General features: G+C 45.2%; 1 protein-coding gene across 7 annotated transcripts in view; it reads left to right on the forward strand.

Moving 5' to 3' along the window:
- DISC1 (DISC1 scaffold protein) overlaps nt 1–20,671 on the forward strand; it is a 352,964-nt gene that overhangs the window by 37,972 nt on the left and 294,321 nt on the right. For 6 of the 7 annotated variants that reach the window (XR_012667726.1, XR_012667727.1, XM_075126899.1 and 3 more), the window contains exons 2-3: nt 13,674–14,716; nt 16,122–16,191. Coding sequence is in view for 5 of the 7 variants with exons in the window: in XM_075126899.1 (XP_074983000.1) it covers nt 13,674–14,716; nt 16,122–16,191 (1,113 nt within the window). In the remaining 2 variants the exon portion in view is untranslated. The remainder of the gene's footprint in view (nt 1–13,673; nt 14,717–16,121; nt 16,192–20,671) is intronic. The other variant, XM_075126900.1, reaches the window with a different exon arrangement.

Consider the following 20,671-nt stretch of genomic DNA (forward strand, 5'->3'; position numbering starts at 1 on the left):
GGCTCTGGGAGGGAGTTTGGGTCGGGGAGGGGGTCTGGGGTGAAGGCTCTGGAATGGAGTTTGAGGGCTGGGGGTGTGTGGGGAGGGGGTGCAGGCTCTGGGAGGGGGTTTGGGGTGCGGTGCTTACCTGGGGCTCCAAGGTGGGGCGGGCCTCCGTGCGCTGCTGCCCCCAGGCACCGCCCCTGCAGTGTCCCATTGGCTTCAGGGGTGCTCGGGGCGAAGGCAGTGTGCGGAGGCACAGCCCTGCCCCTGGGCCACAGGGAGGGACCGGCAGACACTGGAGCGAGCAGGCAGACGCCGCTCAGCTCCGCTGTGCTGCTGGGGCCCCGGGGGTGGGGGAGCACCTGGAGGTGGCAGGTGGGGCCAAGGGAGAGACCCAGCCCCAAAACTCCTGAAGCCCTGTGGGCCACATTGGGAAGGCTCGCAGGTCGGGAGTTTGAGACCCCTGCACTAGAGCCAGGATCAGTAAGGTCAGAGTCAGGCCAGGGTCGGAAACTGGAAATTACCAGGCTGGTGTCAGGAGGCAAGAGCCCAGTTAGGGTCTGATACTGGAGACTAGAAAGTGAGGTGAGATCTGGAGTCACCGCAGCCAGAAGTTTGTGTGGTTGCTCAGACAACTTCCTGTGGCACCATCCACGATTAAATAATGAACATGGACCAATCAGAAGGCCACAGGATACGATCGTTCTGGACCCTTCTGGCTGTACTGTGTGTGACGTCTAACCTCCACAGTGCTCCTTGAAGGTGTCTCTGCATGGCCTCCAGGTGGCAATGTGGAAACATCAGCTGTCCCAGGGGTCTGCACACCTGGTTTCTAGTCCAGTGGATTCTTACACTCCACCTCTCTGTTCCCCAGAGACTCCTGGCTTCTGTGACAGTGTCTCCCCACTATTTGCTTTGTTAGTCTCTTTTTGAGCTCCCACCCTACTGAATTACTCATGTTTAGGGCCCTACCAAATTCATGGCTATAAAAAACTCATCATGGACCGTGAAATCTGGTGGGTGTAGAGAAATCTGGTTTTCTGTGTGCTTTTACTCTATCATATACAGATGTCATGAGGGAGACCAGCATTTCTCAAATTGGGGGTTCTGACCCAAAAGGGAGTTGCGGGGGGGGGCACAAGGTTATTTTAGGGGGGATCATGGTATTGCCACCCTTACTTCTGCGCTGACTTCAGAGCTGGGCAGCAGCTGTTGGCCAGGCGCCCAGCTCTGAAGGCAGCAGCACAGACATAAGGGTGGGAATTCCATACCATGCCATCATTACTTCTGCGCTGCTGCTGGTGGCGGCTCTACCTTTAGAGCTGGGCTCCTGGCCAGTAGCCACCACTCTCCAGCTGCCCGGCTCTGAAGGCAGCGCGGCTGCGAGCAGCAGCGCAGAAATAAGGGTAGCAGTATTGCAACCCCCCTTAGAGTAACCTTGCAACCGCCCCCACAACTCCTTTTTAGGTCAGGACCCCTACAATTACACCATGAAATTTCAGATTTAAATAGCTGAAATAATGAAATTTATGATTTTTAAAATCCTATGACCGTGAAATTGACCAAAATGGACCGTGAATTTGGTAGGACCCTACTCATGGTCCTACCTAGGCAACTGCTCATAGATTTTCCCCTCCCACCCCCCAAGAAGCAGCAGAGTGAAGTTTCTTTTTCTTCTCAGTTTTCTCTGTTGCTGACAATGTTCTGTATAGCAGCAGTAAAAACTGACAAGACTCCATTAGATTTTGCTCTGCTGCCATTTGGGGAAAGCTCTGAGCAGCAATTTCTCTATGCCTCAGTGCCCCATATGTCAAATGGGGATATTTTCCTACCTCACAGTAGTATTGAGAGAGAGTGAATCCACTGTTTGTGTGGTGACAAGCACCTCTAACAAACAAATAGATTAAATTAACAACATACAGTTTTATTTTTTTGTAGTTTATTCAGCTTGAATACTGGAAATAGATTAGTTAGCTTCACTTGTCTATTCAGTTTCTCATTCTGATTCTTATACAGTAGAACAATTGCACAATCTTTGCATTATATTCATTCCGGGGGAATGTTTAAATCCAGTCCTAAAACTGTTTATAATTGGGTTAGTATATCACTTGGCTCCTTGTGTCGGCACTGCGCGTACTCACCAGGAATGCTTGTTTCAGTGCACAGTGTGGTGCCCCATGGGGAAGTATAATAGTGTGCAACTTGCAACCATCCAGGGCACTAACTTTTGGGAAGTTTTGGCAATGCATGGTGGGGCAGAAACAAGCTGCACAGGGGAGGTCAAGACGGCAGGGTCAAGGGCCCATTATACAGCTTTTTCCATCTCTGTCCCATAATTTTCATGCCTATTTTGAAAATCCCATGAACCCGCATAGGACTTTTTTGCTGTCCACCATCTCAGACAGAAGTGTGGATTCTGCACAGCTGTGCACTATTGTCATGAGCATTGCGAGCATGGGACACACCATCCTCTGGTATCTGCAGAGCTGCAAGAAGAGCAGTGGGGAACATGGCAGTTGCCTGAAGGATAGATTGCTGTGGGACATAGCGAGAACCAATTCAAGATTGTTGGTGCCATTCACGGAGCAATTGCAGATGATGGAGTGCCATTTGGGCCTGAGAAACGAGCACTGACTAGTGGTATCACATCGTAATGCAGGCTTGGGATTACGAGCAGTGACTGCAGAAATTTAGGATGCACAAGGCTTTATTCCTGGGTCTCTGTGTCAAGGTCGCCCTGGCTTTCCAGTGCAGGGACACCAAAATGAGAGCTGCGCTAACAGTAGAGAATCAAGTAGTGGTTGCACTGTGGAAACTTGCAATGCTGGATTGCTACTGGTCAGTGGGCATTTGAAAAATCCACTGTGGGGGCCATTGTCATGCAAGTGTACAGGGCTTAGGGTGACCAGATATCCCAATTTTATAGGGACAGTCCTGATTTTTGGGTCTGTCTTATATAGGCTCCTGTTACCCTCCCCCCCCCACCATCCCCTGTCCCAATTTTTCACATTTGCTGTCTGGTCACCTAACAGGGCGGTTAATCGTCTCCTGCTATGCAGGACTGTGACTCTAGGCAATGTGCAGCACATAGTGGATGGATTTTCAGTAATGGGGTTCCCAAATTGCAGTGGAGCAATATATGGCACGCATATCTTTATTTTGGCACCAACCACCTTGACACAAAGTACATCAATGGTTATGCAAGTGCTGGTGGATCACCAGGGACGCTTCACTGACATCTCTGTTGGCTGGTCAGGGAAGTGCTTGACACTCACATATTTAAGAACACAAGACTGTTTAGAAAGCTACAAGCATGGACTTTCTTTCCCGACCAGTGGATTACCATTGGCAATGTTGAAATTCCAGTAGTGATCCTGAGGGACCCAGCCTATCCTGGTTCATGAAGCCGTACACCGGCTACCTGGACAGCACCAAGGAAAGATTCAGCTACTGGCTCACTGGGTACAGAATGACAGTTGAATGTGCTTTTGGTAGATTGAGGGGACCTTGGTGTTGCTTACTCACTAGCCTGGATCTCAGTGAGAAAAATATCTCAATTGTTATAGCTCCCTGCTGCGCACTGTATACTACCTGCAAAGCAAGGGGGAAAAGTTGCCACCGGGGTGGAGGGCAGAGGTAGAGCAGCTGTCTGCTGAGTTGGAGCAGCCTGATACAAGGTCTATTAGAAGAGCTCAATACAGAGCTATATGGTTCAGGCAGGCTTTGAAAGAGCAGTTCAACACCGAGCCACAGTAATGGGTTATGATTACGGTGCTCTACCTGGCCCTGCAGTTTTGGGGACTGTTAGGAATTGTGTAGAGCTTGGTGTACAGGTGTAACATTGATAATGCACCTATTAATTTTGTGGTGCTTCCTGTATGTTTATGATTGTTACACTGTGTTTGTCACTGATCCTCTGAGTTGTCCATGTGCAATCATCAGTAAGTGGGTGTTTTCAGTATCGTCAGTTGTTCTGCAGCATATGTTGGGAACTAATAAAGATGAATTATTTTCCAAACATTAGAGTTTTATTGAGTAATAAACACTTAAAAAATTCTGTGCAAGTTAAAAGCAAATACACTAAAACCATAACAAATTTCTGGAACAGAGCTTAAAGAAAGGGAAGGAACATTCATGTCCATTTATCTAAACGTACATCAAGCGTGCCTCTCATAGGTCAGGGTATGTGAAGCTGCTGTAGTTCTGAATGTCCCCCGGGGTAGAGTGGTAGAAGTAGTGATGCAGTCATGTGAAATGTTGAGGATGGGCTGTAGGGAGGTGCTATACTGGAGTTCTTATATTAGTGGGAGACACATTTAAGTTTAGACACATGCACAATGAGGTTGAGGCAAGGCAGCGTATGTTGACCTAACTTTGATATATAGACCAGGCCTAACTCATTAACTTGTAGTGTAAGCTTTATCTGCAGATCTGTATTTATAGCTGATTTGCCTCTTCAACTGAAGTCTTGTCTATATTAGAAAATTCTACCATTTAACTAAAATAGATTTAGAAATTTGATCTAGTTAAATTGATACAAATCCTTAATGTTGACCCACTTAACTCCATTTAAACCTTGCTTTATATTAGTTTAGCTGAAGTCAAAAATTTAACAGATTTAAGTGTCTATATTTGGGGTTTGTACTGGTTTAATTAGATCAGTTTTAAATTGGTTTTAGTTAAACCAGTGAAACTTTTTTGTATAGACACTTTTGTGCCCAGACTTTGGAGTAATCTGTTACAAACTATTGTGAAAAATATTTTCTTCCACATTTTCAGTACAGTTTGCCCAGATATAACATTTGAGCTTCTCCTCCCTTTTTCTAAAGGAAATAATTAGTTTTACAAATGATTGACCTTTTCCTGGATTGTGGATTATCTTGCGAGAGACAGATTTTTATTGTCCATTAATCTCCATATCAGATGTTTAAAATAGAAAACCTTTCCTAAATTCCAAAGAGCCTTTCTTCATTACTAGTTTGCCTTCTTACTTCCAGAGCAGATTCTACCAGGTTATCATTTTTTTGCTAGATGACAGCAAATAGGACATCTCACTATTTCCAAAATAGGCAAAGCGATTCACTGCATGACCTGTTGCCTTTTTCATTGCTAATGTCTATGATTCTTTCTACTGGGCAGAGGAAAATGTAGAAATGACTAAAATTGAATTAGTTAATCTAATTTATAGTATTCTGAGCTGAAATATGGAAGTTGAACCACAATCCCATGGTAAGATACTTACCTTATAGCGTGTGCAGAATGATTAACATAATCTTCAACTAAACTATTTCAGGAAGGCCAGTTAGAAGCTAGAGTAAGCTCTTGGAAAAGTCTCCCAGAAAGCTTTAGCTATTATACCTTTCATGCTTTATTGATCATATTTATATATTTAATATACTTTATTAGTGTTTTAGCGAAGTGTATGTGAGATTTCAGTTGGAGGTTGGTGAAGTTTGCTGTATGTTTTGTATGCAAATTTATTACAATAAAAGTTAGGTTACAGAAATGTACATGGTTGTGATTAGATCCAAATAGCCAATACTCAGTGTGACGGAATCCCTGGGGTGCAGCCTGGGACTGTGGGACTGCTGTGCCCCCAAACTCTCTCCAGCCTGGGTTGTCTCTCACAATGCCTTGCTCGTGAGCAGCAAGCCCCTCCAGGCGTTTTCACTCAGCACAACCACATGTGGAGCCCCACACCCAGCTAGATTGCATAAATGCTCCCAGAGCCACTCATGAATCACACAAAGAAAGGCACCAGCCGAATCCCCCCAGCTCCCAAAATTGTACCTCAGGAATATACCGTCTTGCACTGCTCAAGATGGGCAGTACAAATTTATTAATTGGTTTACCACTTCATCAATTGAAAGTGGATGTACGCCGGCCTTTGCAAACCTGAACAATTTTGCCATATACTTCATGCAAACTCACTGGTAAAGATAAATAGTAAAACAAAATCTATCTTTTGTAGTCAATAAATTTAAGTGACATTAAGTGATAGGCAAAAAGTCAGAGTTAGTTACCGAAAGAAAATAAAATATAAGCACGCAGTCTAAACTCTCAACCTTATTAGATTGGGCAACATTTAGATTAAGCAGTTTTTCTCATCCCACTGGATACTGCAGTTCATAATACACAGATTTCACCCTTGAAATCTGGGTCAGTCCCCTCATTTGGAGTCTTCAGAATATCCTTGTTGCTTGCAGCATAGATGGGTGAAGGAGAAAGGCCCAGCATGTGGCCACTGTGTTCTGTTTTATAGCCTCAGTCCCATGTGCTTGGGGAGCACAAGTTCATGCATGTCTGGGGGCATTGCTGAGTCTCCAGGAAAGGTTGAGCAATTCCCCTGGTGTTGCCTCATGCAGGTGAGTCATTGAATTGTAGCTCCCTTGCTGGACAGTGGTGGTTGTTGGGTTGTTTGACACCTCGCCAGGTGCTGGTTACTTTCCTTGCTGTTGCCTCTGGGGAGCTAATATCTGGCTTACTGTATCCCCAACTTACAGCATGTTTTAGGGCCTGGCTACACTTGCAGATGTAGAGCGCTTTGAGTTAAACCCGCCTTCGGAGAGCGCAGTAGGGAAAGTGCTGCAGTCTGTCCACACTGACAGCTGCAAGTGCACTGAGGCATGTCCACATTTGCAGCACTTGCAACGGCATTGGGAGCGGTGCATTATGGGCAGCTATCCCACAGAGCACCTCTTCCCATTCTGGTGCTGTGGCTTGTGGGAAGGGGGGCAGGGAGTGCGGGGCATTCTGGGTCCTGTCCCAACGCCCTGTGATGTATCGGTTCACATCCCAGCAATCCCTCCGCTTCCATCCACATTTGACGCCATCTTTCAACGTTTTTTGTACTGCGCGCTCTGTCTTCCCTTTTGGTTTGTGGGAATGGAGCCCGAACTGCTGAGGAGTATGCTGACGAGTCTCGCCAGCACGTCACATTTGGCAGTCGAGTTATTCGTTATGATCCAAAGTGACAGTGAGGGTTCCAACGATGATATCGACGCGAGTCATGCATACAACACAAGATTGCTTGTGGCATTCATGGACATGCTCACCACTTTGGAATGGTGCTTTTGGGCTCGGGAAACAAGCACTGAGTGGTGGGATCACATCGTCATGCAAGTCTGGGATGATGAGCAGTGGCTGCAGAACTTTTGGATGAGAAAAAACACTTTCATGGGACCGTGTGAGGAGCTTGCCCCCACCCCGCGGCGCAAGGACACGAGATTGAGAGCTGCCCTGATGGTGGAGAAGCAGGTGGCTATTGCAGTCTGGAACCTGGCAACTCCAGACAGCTACCGATCAGTCGCTAACCAGTTTGGAGTGGGGAAGTCGACTGTTGGGATCGTGTTGATGCAAGTTTGCAGGGCCATTAATTGCATCCTGCTCAGAAGAACCGTGACTCTGGGTAACGTGCATGACATTGTGGATGGCTTTGCACAGATGGGTTTCCCTAACTGCAGAGTGGCAATAGATGGCGCACACATTCCAATTTTGGCACCAGCCCACCTAGCCTCTGAGTACGTTAATCGGAAGGGGTATTGCTCTGTCGTTCTCCAGGTGCTTGTGGATCACCGTGGGCATTTCATTGACATTAACGCAGGCTGGCCTGGAAAGCTGCATGATGCATGCATCTTTCGGAACACTGGCCTGTTCAGGAAGCTGCAAGCCAGGACTTTTCCCCCAGACCAGAAAATCACCATAGGGGAAGTCGAAATGCCCATGGTGATCCTTGGAGACCCCGCTTACCCTTTAATGCCGTGGCTCATGAAACCCTACACAGGGAGCCTTGACAGCAGCAAGGAGCGGTTCAACAACAGGCTGAGCTGGTGCAGAATGACTATGGAGTGTGCTTTTGGCTGTTTAAAGGGCCGCTGGTGCACTCTGTATGGGCAGCTGGAGCAGGCCAATGACAGCATCCTCACAGTTATATCCACGTGCTGTATCCTCCATAACATTTGTGAAGGGAAGGGTGAACGATTCACTCGGGCATGGAACTCGGAGGTTCAAAACCTGGAGGCTGAATTTGAACAGCCAGAGAGCAGGGCTACTAGAGGGGCCCAGCGAGGGGCTGCAAGGATTAGGGATGTCTTGAGGGAGCAATTTGAGGCTGAAAGCCACCAGTAATGTCCGGTGCCCTGCATGGGAGTGAAGTGCAGTGGTTCCAATGTTAGTAGGAATCTGTGTTTGCTACGCTGACTTGCAGTGCCTGTTTCTTTCCTGGGCTAAGGTATCTTTTACTTTATGCAATAATAAAGAATGTTTTCAAAGCCAAAAAATCCACTTATTGAAAAGAAAATTCATTTATTGAAAAGAAATACAACTACTTGCGAAACAGAAAGGGCAAGAGGGTGGGGTGGGGAAAGATACAATCATAGATTTGCGTATGTCCTGTTATCATACTCAGTCTTCCTGTCTGGAGTGCTGTGCAATGAGTACTGTATTTCAGGATGGCTGTACTGCATAGTGATGGGGGTTGAGTGCAGTGGGTAAGGGTCATAGTTTTCAGGGCTGGGTGGTGAAGTTACAGGTGTTGGAGGCAGCTGGTGACGGTAAGAACCCAGATGTTGGGGAAAGTGGGTTGGAGGTGACATGGGAGCACAAGGGAAAGAGTTTTGGGACAAGGGCTGCTGGGGGCTGTAGTGCTCCACCTGAATGGCTACGAGCGCCTGGATAGAGTCTGCTTGGCGCTTCATTATGCTTATCAGCTGGTCCATGCTTTGCTGTCAGAGCACCGCGCTTTTGTGCTGGTTCCTCATTCTGCTGGTGGATCCTCCTTTCACTGTCCCGCCACTCCTGCACTTTTTGATTTTCATTACTTGAATGCTGCATTACTTCATGCAACATGTCTTCCTTGCTTCTATGTGGCCTCTTTCTGATTCTTTGGAGTCTTTCGGCCGGTGATAACACGGACGGCTGAGATCTCAAGGTTGCATCTGTAAAGGGAAAATGCAACACTTAACAGAGGCAGCATTGTTCACACCAGACAGAGCAATGGTTCCCCCATACTTAAGGGCAAGCACAGTCTACACAATAGCATAATTTGCCCATCCCAAAGCGAATGCACATAACCCGCGGGAACCCCAAAATGGTGAGTAAGCACAGGGTCAAGGGGGACTGATTCTTTCATGACTGTACTATCCTCTGGGTTTCTGTGCCTTGGGGAGAGCCAACAGCAGCAGGGGGCCCCTATACTGAACACTGTCCCCACATTTTACACAGGAGTTCGTCCTGGAAGATATCTCACTGCTGAGGGTGACCTGGGAAGCAAGGGAGGGTCTTCTACTGCGATGTGGCTTCTGCCCTGGCCCATATGCAGCTTGCCTGTGTGCAGCAATGGTCCCCCCGCCCCTCACGGCACAGTGGCATGGACATATTAGCCTGACTGGGACAAGGACCACAGTGGTTCTCCCAAGAAACCTGCCCAAGCGCATTGCCCAAGTTCTGGATGAGACCTTTGAAGAGATCACTGAGGCTGATTACCAGGATGTGAGAGAGCATATCAATGCCCTATTCCACATCTAGGCATGCATGCAGCCCTAACTTTCCTCGTCCCAGGAGCCCGCACTGAATAACTTCCTTCCCAAAATAAAAGCCGCTTACCAGGAACATCCTCTGCTGTTTGTCCTTCCCCAAGCACAGGCCGCCGCTACTGGCTACCTTCCTCCTGGCTTGAGAACAGCTCCTGGCTGCATGCATCTAGGGATGCTGTGGTGTCTTCCTTTGCCTCAGCACCCTCGCCCCAGCTTTGTTGCTGTTGCTCCTCCTCCTCCTCCTCCTGCCTTGTTGCACTGGACTCTGAAGTGTCCATGGTGGTCCTCAGAATGGAGGTGGGGTTGTCCCCAAGTAGTGCGTCCAGCTCTTTGTAGAAATGGCAGGTCAAGGGGACAGCACTGAAGCGGCTGTTTGCCTCATGGGCTTTGTGGTAGGCATTCTGCAGCTCCTTCACTTTAACCCCGCACTGCAGTGCATCCTGGTCATGGCCCCTTTCCATCATGTCCCTTGATCTCTGCCCAAAGGTATTGTAATTCCTATGGCTGGAGCGCAGCTGGGACTGGACAGCTTCCTCCCCCCAAACACTGATGAGGTCCAGCACCTCGCCATTGCTCCATACTGGGGATTCCCTGGCTTGTGGAGGCATGGTCACTTGGAAAGATTCGCTGAGCAAACAGGAAGGGGATTTTCAAAATTCCCAGAGAATGTAAAGGGCGGGTCTGACGGTTGGTCACCTGAGGGCAGGGCAGTAGAGTTCAAAGTGATGATCAGAGTGGCTAGAACAGGGGTTGTTGGACACTTCTGGAGGCCGATCAGAGTGTACTAACAGACCAGGGCGTCTACACTGGCACTGAGGTGCTCCAGCGGGGGCGCACCAAACGTTATTCCACTCACTGAGGTGGAGTACCAGGAGCGCTCTAGCCGTGGAATCAGAGCGCTCTGTGTGCCTTGCCAGTGTGGATGGGTAGTGAGCTAGCGCGCCTGGGGCTCCTTTAATGCGCTCTAACTCGCAAGTGTGGCCAAGCCCTTAGTGACAACCATACAACGCAATTCTCATAACTTCATATGCATTAATGATATACATATATGGATAGAGAAATGACTTTCAGCAGATCATAACCTTTCCCCGATACCTTACTAGGGATGCTTTATATGTAAGATCCACAATTATATAAAAATGAGGAATATGGGGGTACCAGGACACTCCCCCAAGGTATAGAATGTCACACTCTGTATTAAGAGGTGGATGGTCTCTCTAACTTTTATTGTTAAACTGTCCAAAAGATCCTTTATCTGAAATATCCAGCATCTTAAGGGAGATCAGAGACAAAGCTCATCTTATTCTAGTGGCTCTTGCGATCTGAGAATATCTGGTGTCAGTCTGAATCAGTCAATCGGTGTATTTTTACCCAAGAACATAGGTCAATGCTGTGCTACGCCTAAGACCATAACCCAAGCAACAAACAGAGCATTCTGAAAAGGTATTCTTGAAGAGAGGCCATTCCAGTCCATAGTTGTAGCACCTAATGAAATAGTGGATGGGAAGCTTTCATTGTCACTGCTTGTTCTATATCTGATTTTTGCACAGTCCGTCTGCACCTCTCACAAGCACTGAATACACACAAAATCTAAAAAAAAAAAAAAAAGTAGACTCCAAATGGTAAATTCTTTTCTACTTTGCACCTGATTTTTTAAAAATGAAAAGCTATTTATAGGTTAAGCATACAAAGAAAAATGAAGCAAAATTATTAGGTAGATTCTGTACTTCATTCATTATTAGTATAAGACCATTTTATATTTGCATCATTTCCTTGCAGAAACTACTGATTTGAGAACAGAATTATTTTGTTTTCCCTTTTTGATTTGTGTGTGTGTCTGTGTCAGATGGTTCAGAACTCAACTCTCAGTGTGCCATTGAATTGTGGGGACCTCTTCTTAATGATAGATTGCAGTAATAATCTTAATGACACAATATGGCAGTGAGCACTGTGTGGAGGACCATCTGTCTCTCAAAATTAGCCTTTGTTACTTGATGATCATTATGAAAAGTACTTGATTTGATATTTTTGGTGGATACAGCACTGTCCACATTTTTAACTATAAGTAAAGTTAGACTTTAGGATTTTTTAACTTTAGCATAACATTTACACATGCCACAGTGTAATAATTATGACGAGTCCGGTCACAGAGACCCCCTTGGGACTCATAGACTCGTAGATATTCAGGTCAGAAGGGACCAGTATGATCATCTGGTCTGAGCTCCTGCACAATGCAGGCCACAGAATCTGACCCACCCACTCCTGCGATAAAGCTCTCACCTATGTCTGAGCTATTGAAGTCCTCAAATCATGGTTTAAAGACTTCAAGGTGCAGAGAATTCTCCAGCAAGTGACCCGTGCCCCATGCTACAGAGGAAGGCAAAACCCCCCCAGGGCCTCTTCCAATCTGCCCTGGAGGAAAATTCCTTCCCGACCCCAAATATGGCAATCAGCTGAACCCTGACCATGTGGGCAAGATTCACCACCCAGATACCCAGGGACTGTCATCTGACTTGCTGGAATGACCTCTGAGCCCATTTTCCCTGCCAGCTTGGGACTCCAGAACCCTGCCTTGTTGAGCCAGACACGCTCGCCTGCTGCAACACAGACCCAGGTCTGGTCCACCCCCCCACAGAGCTGCAGACTAACCAAAAACTTCTCAGCAGGTCACCTATCCCCAGCATCCAGACACCCAGGTACCAATGGGATCCAAACCCCAAATAAATCTGTTTTACTCTGTATAAAGCTTATACAGGCATAGGCGCCAACTTCTAATGGCTCCAGTGGGTGCTCGACATCCCTCTGCCCCGGCCTTGCCCCATGCCCACCCCTGCCCTGCCTGCTTCTGCCCCTATTCCAGCCCCTTCCCCAAAGTTCCCGCCCCAGCTCTGCCCCCTTCCTGCCCCTATTCAACTCCTTCCCCAAATCCCCGCCCTGGCTGTGCCTCTTCCCCGCCTCCTCCCCTGAGCGTGCCACGTTGCTGCTCCTCCCTTCTCCCTCCCAGAGCTTTCTACAGCTGTTTGGTGGCAACAAGCTGTGGGAGGGAGGGGGAAGGAGTGGGGATGTGGCACGCTCAGGGGAGGAGGCGGAGGCGGGGGGAGCGGCACGGGGAGCTTGGCTGCTGGTGGGTGCAGAGCACCCACTAATTTTCCCTGTGGGTGCTCCAGCCCCGGAGCACCCACGGAGTCAGCACCTATGTATACAGGGTAAACTCATAAATTGTTCGCCCTCTATAACACTGATAGAGAGATATGCACAGCTGTTTGCTCCCCCAAGTATTAATCACTTACTCTGGGTTAATCAATAAACAAAACTGATTGTATTAAATATAAAAAGTAGGATTTAAGTGGTTTCAAGTAATAACAGACAGAACAAAGTAAGTCACCAAGCAAAATAAAGCAAAAACACGCAAGTCAGTCTAATACATTAAGAAATTGTTTGCAGGTAAAATCTCTCCCTCCGAGATGTTCCAATAAGCGTCTTTCACAGACTAGACTCCTTCCTAGACTGGGCCCAATCCTTTACAATAGGACCTCAGAGTTGTACTTCATATTTCTAGCTTCAGATACAAGAATAATATATGCATACAAATACGAGGCATATATCCAGTAGGTTATAACCTTTGTTACATCATAGTCACAGTCATAAGCATATTTCCATAAAACATTATGGCGTGCAACATCACAATAATATCTGCATGAATTTTTAGGGAGAAAATTAAAAAAATAAATGCCCAAATTATATTGGTAAAATATGCATGTGAACTTAAGTAGCTGAGAGGCAGCAAAAGGTGCATGTAAAATGCAAAATTGCTGTGCAAGTATTTATTTTACATATTCAGATTTATGTTCTTTTGTAAATGTGATCTCTGCTATACAAGACCTGCAAATGTTTATTTTGAGCACACAGTTGCCTGTTCATACATATACATGTGCAAATCATCCCAGATCAGAGAGCTGATGCCAGGCCAACAGAATGATAACCGAACACTCTTTCCTCCTTTAGATACCCGTTCTACAGTATTGTCAATTTCTGTGTGTTTTAAAAGAAATCAGTGTTCTGTCTGAATGTTCTGAGGTAATTAGTTTCAGATGCTACAATATTTTAAGCCTAGAAAAATCACACACACCTTTAAAGACATTTTCTTTATTTTTTCAGGTGATCAGGGTCATTCACTGCCTCCTGTCTCTTTTCATAAAAAGAAGCTGGCAAAGAGACCAGGATACATGAGACCAGAAGCTCCGCAACAGATAGAATTTCATCCTCCTGCTGACTGTGAGCCATTCAACCCAAAGGGGCTTGAACATGGCAGAAAGCATTGTGAAGACTTCAAGAACTGCTCTCTGCACAGACTATGCAAAAATGACTTTGAATCCTTATACTGTAATTCATCTGTAAACAGTACCATAGTTACCACCAATGTGGTAACAACATCGATCACTGCTGGAAATACGACAGGAAGCCTCAGAAATCTGTCAGATCTCAGGATTCAGCCGTCAGAAAATGTAATTCTGCCGGTTTGTCCTGCAGCTGCCCCATGTAAAAGAGACTTCTTACCTGTGTGCAGTTCAAATACATGGCAGACTAATCTACTAGCAACTACGTGGGAGACAATCCATGGGGCTAGAGTAAAGGAACCACAGAAAATGTACACTTTGGATCAGAAGGAGGTGAACAATAACTGTGAATATAACAACAAAGAAGTCACTTCTTACTCGTCCAGTACTTGGGATAGCTTTAATTCAAATTTCAGCTTCATACAGCTCTCACTGAACTCACGTTTTGAAAAAAGTGACACTGAAGGCCAGTCAGATGGCAGGACAATGGAACACACACTGCAAACAAATGCAACAGGACAAATAGAAAATGTTAATTTACATGAACCAGGGGAGAGACTAAGAAGTTCACATAAAGACATAGGGGCTTCATCTTGTATTTGTAAGCATGGTGAGGGTTATCAGTGTGCAAGAGGGACTTTAGTGGATGATAAATTGCAGGATTGTGAGATGGTATCTCTTTCGGATACAGATGCAGCATTTTCATGTTCCACAGATTCCTCAGATGCAGCATCTGCTGGTTCTTCTGTTACCTCAGGCTATGAAAGTAGCTTTACTGTTAGTGATCACAACTGGGACACCCTGATGAGGAAATATGAACCGGTGCTATTGGACTGCTTGGTTGACAACCGTAGTACATTAAAGGTTGGTAATCACACTGTTTGTTCATGTTCATTTGGTGCTGTAGATTTTTAGACAAATCAATTACTGGGCTGTTGCAGAAGACAGGAAATGTCTGGCTTTTGTGGCATTTCTTTATATGGATTTACAGCAGCGTAGTGCATGGTTAGAAATGAGAGAGAACCACTACTCTGTTTCCATTTCTCAATTTCCTTCTTAAAATAACCAATGTTAATCTTTCTTGTAATGGTTAAAATTGTAATTTCAGCAGAATACAGTAATCTTCATTTCCTTTCCTAATAAGCAGTGTTGGTTTCTGTATTAAACAGCTCCCACTTCCTCCCAGAAGTGGCTGTATTTTGTTGATGGATGAAGTGACTGGTATATGTGTGTGAGGGGCCAAATTCTGGCATGGGTTGTGCATTTGAAACCAGAGGCCCACATGGGGTAATTGTTGGTCCCAGTTTTGAAGAAACTAGATCCACATAAACATTGCTCTACAGGTCTTCCCTATGTAGCACCCTGAGGGGCATTTTGGAACAAGGCTTAGAAGTCAAGGGGTATGATCAACTCACTTGAATACTGAAAGGTTTCAGAGTAACAGCCGTGTTAGTGATGAAATGAACATCCAGTGAAGTGAGCTGTAGCTCACGAAAGCTCATGCTCAAATAAATTGGTTAGTCTCTAAGGTGCCACAAGTAGTCCTTTTCTTTTCACTTGAATACATACGTCTCCTGACTTAGTCTCACAACTTCCTGCTAGATGAATTTTGTACCGTGGATTACATGTGGGACTGAAGATGGCCAGAAATCAGATTCACAATAATTCTGCTTTTGCAGCTTTTGTATGTGCTCACTGGGAACAACTACTTTGGTTTCAGGTGTGGAACAACAGTGTGGCTGTATTAATTTAGGATAAGTGCCTGTAAGTGTAAAAGTATATTAAGCTTAATCAAAACTGTCAGGGTTGGGTCAGAAAACAACTCAAACCTTTTGGGGTCAGGTCAGCTCTCCTTCTGCCAGTAGGGATGGTGCTTCAGCGGTTGCGTGTCCTGCTCCTGCTGGCTGTCGCCACGTTGCTGCGCTGTGTGTGCTGTGGAGTGAGCGAGCAAAGGAGTTGCAGCACCTCTCTGCAGACCACACAAGGGTGGTGGCCATCAGGAATGGGAAAAACGGATGCTGCCACATTGACCTCACAGGAAGGAGGCAGTGGCAGCATTGGCTCAGGTTCAGGGGAAAGAGTCAATGTCAATTTAGAGAACAACTCAACCTTCGTTGGGTCAGGTGGGCTTTGGTCTAGTTTGGGTCCAGCTTGGGCTAAAAAATAAGACCCGAGGAAACCTCTGTTGTGTGTGTGTGTGGGAAAGCACCAAAACCCACTCACGAGTACCCATTGTTGTAGTTAAACTTACGTTTTTGTATTGATACAGATAAAATCCTTAATGTTAAGGCTTCAGAGGCTTCAAGAAAAAGCAATAGAGGAAGATGACTATGATAAAGGTGAGACTTTTTCATTATTCTTTTCATACCAGTTTCAGTCTGTTTTCTTTCCCTTTTTAATTTTGTTTTACAATTACTAAACTACTGTGGTTGGGTAATGGTGACAAAAGTTCAGTGAGCATGTGGTTGTATTATTTATTATGCAGTACAATGAGGTATAGAAATTAAAGAAAGAAGTAGGTCAGCAGCAGGTAGCACAAGAAGCAATGCAACAGTTTATTATGTTGAGGTACCTCACAAGGCAAGTATCCACCATCTGGATCACGTACCTTTAAACAGCATGACTTAAAAATACAAAAATGAGTGAAAGACTTAAATGGGGCAAGGAGGGTACTGATTGCTGATGAAGCATAATTTTTTCTTCACCACAATTAGTCGCCACAGGGCAGCGGAGACCATAAATAGAAGAAGTGTGGTCAGCAACTTTAGAACACAAGTTGCAATAACAGCTCTTATCAATGTGAACTGTGCCAACTTGAGGGACAAGCTGAATATTCACCAAATTGAATCAAAGGATCTCAAGCAAAACAATGTAAGATTGCAGCATGCATGGTTATTCTCGATGAGAAGACACGGCTGCTGGTGAATACTCTATATTTAAGAAATGCTTGTCAACTTAAGTGCTTTATAAATATTGTATAATGTGTTGTATATACATGTGAGTATGTGTGCATGTGTAATTAAATGAAAAAAACTTTAACACAGATTGCCCAGTGATAGCTCATGCCCTTTCAGAACATAGAGTTCAACATTTTGAAAATCAGGAAATACAGAGTTAAAATAAATGCTCAAGCAACCTTAACTCTGCCCCTATGAAGCTGCCAATAGCCACCTGGAATTATCTGCATCACTCCCGCTGCATTCACTGTTTAAGGCATAGCTGCATTGAATGGTGGAGGAATAAGTTGGAAGAGCTGTGATTGTGATATGAGGAGATCTGGGGATTAGTTTGATAGGCATGCTAGAGCTGTGTTTGTGATATGAGGAGGTCTGAGTCCACCTATGGTGCTATCAAAGGCAAGAGGTGCTTGTGTACCTTGAGCCTCCAGTATGCATAGTTTCAGTACAGAATTGTGTAGGTTGAGTCATTAGCAGGGCACTGGGGTCTTCATGCCATGGGTATTGTCAGTAGGGAGTTGGGATATGAGAACAGTCTGTGGATTTAATGCTAGAAAGGGCAAAGTATAGGTTAAGTTGATATCCTGTGTGCAAGTGTGAAGGGGCTGTAAAAGGGTATGAACTGGTTGTTAAATTTTACAGGTATGGTATTCTCTTGGGGGAGTAGGCTCAGTGTTTGAGTGTAGGGGACGTTTAGGTAATGCCTGTCCATTACTGTGAAAAGGCAGAGTAGGAGAGTGCATGTTATGGGCATTGTGGGTGTCAGGGTTCCCTCCCCACTCTGAACTTTAGGGTACAGACGTGGGGGCCTGCATGAAAGACCCCCAAGTTTATTTCTACCAGCTTAGGTTAAAAACTCCACAGGCACAAATTCTCCCTTGTACCTTGGGTTTAAGTAACACTGCCACCACCAAGTGATTTAACAGAGAACCAGGGAAAAGGACCACTTGGAGTTCCTCTTCCCCCAGCAATCCCCCCCAAGCCCTTACACCCCCTTTCTTGGGGAGGCTTGAGAATAATATCCTAACCAATTGGTTACAAAATGATCAAAGACGCAAACTCCTGGGTCTTGGAACAATGGAAAGATCAGTCAGGTTCTTAAAAGAAGGATTTTATTTAAAGAAAAGGTAAAAAAGAATCATCTCTGTAAAATGAGGACGGTAAATACTTTACAGGGTAATCAGATTCAAAACACAGAGGATTCCCCTCTAGGCAAAACTTTAAAGTTACAAAAAAAACCAGGATAAACCTCCCTCTAGCAAAGGGAAAATTCACAAGTTGAAAACAAAAGGTAATCTAACGCGCCTTGCCTTATTTACTTATTCTTTTTGTAATATCAGAGACTTGTACAGGATGGTTTATAGGAGAAGGAGTTTTTTTTGACCCGATGCTTCTCTGCTTTCCCCAGAGAACACACCACAAAGCCCTCCCCCTCCCCGTCAAGATTTGAAAGTATCTTCTTTCCCCATTGGTCCCTTTGGTCAGGTGCCAACCAGGTTATTTGAGCTTCTTAACCCCTTACAGGTAAGGAGGAATTCTAGGCTACTCTTAGCTGTATGGTTATGACAGTGGGGTATTGCTCAAAGAGGGCAGAGTTAAGGTTGCGGGCATGTTTATCTTAACTCTGTATTGTCTGGATTTCAGAAGTTTGAGTTTGGCTGAACTTGATGTTCTGAAAGGGCGCGGGCTTTCACCCTTAACTCTGCATTAATTATATGTTTTGCCATTTAATTTCCTGGTTTTTTAAACCAAAAGAGACATGCTTGTTGGTCAAAGTTAGAGGTCGTTAAGGCAGTTGTAGTTGTCACCTAGAATTGCAGTTGATGCACTACTGTATCTAGTTTATAATCAAAAGACCTAGCTTTTGTATAGTGCTTTTCATCACTAGATCTCAAAGAACTTTACATTATTATCCCCATTTTACAGATGGGAAACCAAGACACACAGAGATGAAGTGACTTGCCCAAGGTCGCTAGGCAGGCCAGAGGTAGAGCTAGGAACAGTCCCAGTCCAGTGGTCTTTGCACTAGACACATGGTTGCTATGTGATTCCTCAGTGCTCCTCCCCCTCCTGTACATTTTGTTATTGTAGAACGGGGATAATGATCATGCTTTGAACTGTTTCCAATCTGTAGTTGCTAACGGGGCTGGTGAGAGAAATCTCATCCATCATCTGTGTCCCAAAACCATGACATTTTAATTACAAAGTTGTTGCTAGCTTTACGCATGTGAGAGAAGATTGGTGTCTGTCGTGCCTTCCTCACCACACTGCCATACCATTCCCTGCAACACGTAGCCCTGTCTCCTGCCCTGTGCTGCTACACACATATATCATAAGCAGCAACTTAATGGAGGGCTGCACATGTTAGGGCAGATCCCGGTGCACATATAGGGACAGAGAGTGGGGCTCAGACACCCTTGGAAAGGCAAGTCCTCCCACCCAGATTCCAGCTCTCATGGGGAGTAGGGAGAAAGGCCCAGTCCCTGCCACTCACCCCCATGTCAGCTTCCCTGTGTCCTTCCCCTACCATCAATCCCCATTTATCCTGCTCCCGCTGATGAGGCCCCAGCCCCCTTTTCCCGCTCTTGCCCTTCACGCTTCCTCTGCCAGCAAGCATTAAAGTCTAATTTTTTTACAAAAATACTTTGATTTAATTCTCCCCCCCCCAACCAAACAAAACCCCAACCTCTGACAGAAACAGATTTTAGCAATATGGCATCCAGCCTTTTCCAACATTTTTCCAGCATTCTGCCCAAAGTGGGACTCAGACTGACACTGACTGGGTAAGGTTCCAAGGAATACTGCTTATCTCCTTCAACTATCCAGCTGGTGTGAAACTTTGAAGGCTAACAGTCCTGTTAACTTCTCAGTCCGTACATGTTCAATGTAATCTGTTATGTGCCTAACCGGAGAAGAAAACTTTTTGAAATAACATATTAATTTGGTTTCCCCCAAAGGGCCATGCACGCTGTTGGAGTAACGCCTGAGCGTTGGACTCCCTAGTGTGATGATCTGAACCCTGGTTTGATCTCTATGTGTGAGCAAAAAGAGGTTGCTGGAATCTGTCAATTTAAAAAAAAACAAAAACTTTTTTTTTTTCCAGTGCTGTATCTCAAAAACCTCTTGGTTAAATGGCCCCAAATGTGTATCACTAACAGACCACTGCACTTCCATGAGGCACACCAAATTTCAAGGCAGTGAATAACCACATAGGTTTTAAAGCACTTAGAAGAGTTGAGCTTTAAACAGCAAGCTGGTCTGAACCTTAATTATAGCTGAACTTCCGCTCTGCTGTAATAAGCATAGGGTACTGTCAGGTAATTTTGTCAGTTATTTTTTTTTTCATTTTCAGGGTTTAAAGTGGGAGGGAGATACCCTCTTTACTGAAGACTACTTTTTTATGTCTCTATGAAATTGGGTCCAGAGTTGATTAAGCTATGAGCCGCAGAAAATCAGCATTTCCACCTGTTTAATTTATTACTCACTTTCCAATTTCTGCTGCAATTGAGGCTTACAAATGCGGCAGGGGTTCTGCAGACAACAGTTTCCTTCACTGCACAATGTGGCCTCATTTACTATCCATTCTGTGCAATGAATGAGGGAAAAGCCCAGTGGAAAAAATATGTGATCATGTAATTGAAGTCTGTGGGTAAAATTCTCAGAACTATTCCATTTGAAAAGTTACTTAGTGACTTAGACACTTCAGAACCTAAATCTCATTGATTTTCAATCAGACTTAGGCTTTTCGGTGCCTAAGTTACTTTTGAAAACGAAATGTACTCCTAAGTCACGTAGGTGTGTGTTTCTTTTTTTTTTAATTTTACCCCATATTCAAAATGCAGACCTATGCATACTTAATTCT

The sequence above is a fragment of the Caretta caretta genome, chromosome 3, assembly GCF_965140235.1.
Source record: "Caretta caretta isolate rCarCar2 chromosome 3, rCarCar1.hap1, whole genome shotgun sequence".
Lineage (NCBI taxonomy): Eukaryota > Metazoa > Chordata > Testudines > Cheloniidae > Caretta > Caretta caretta.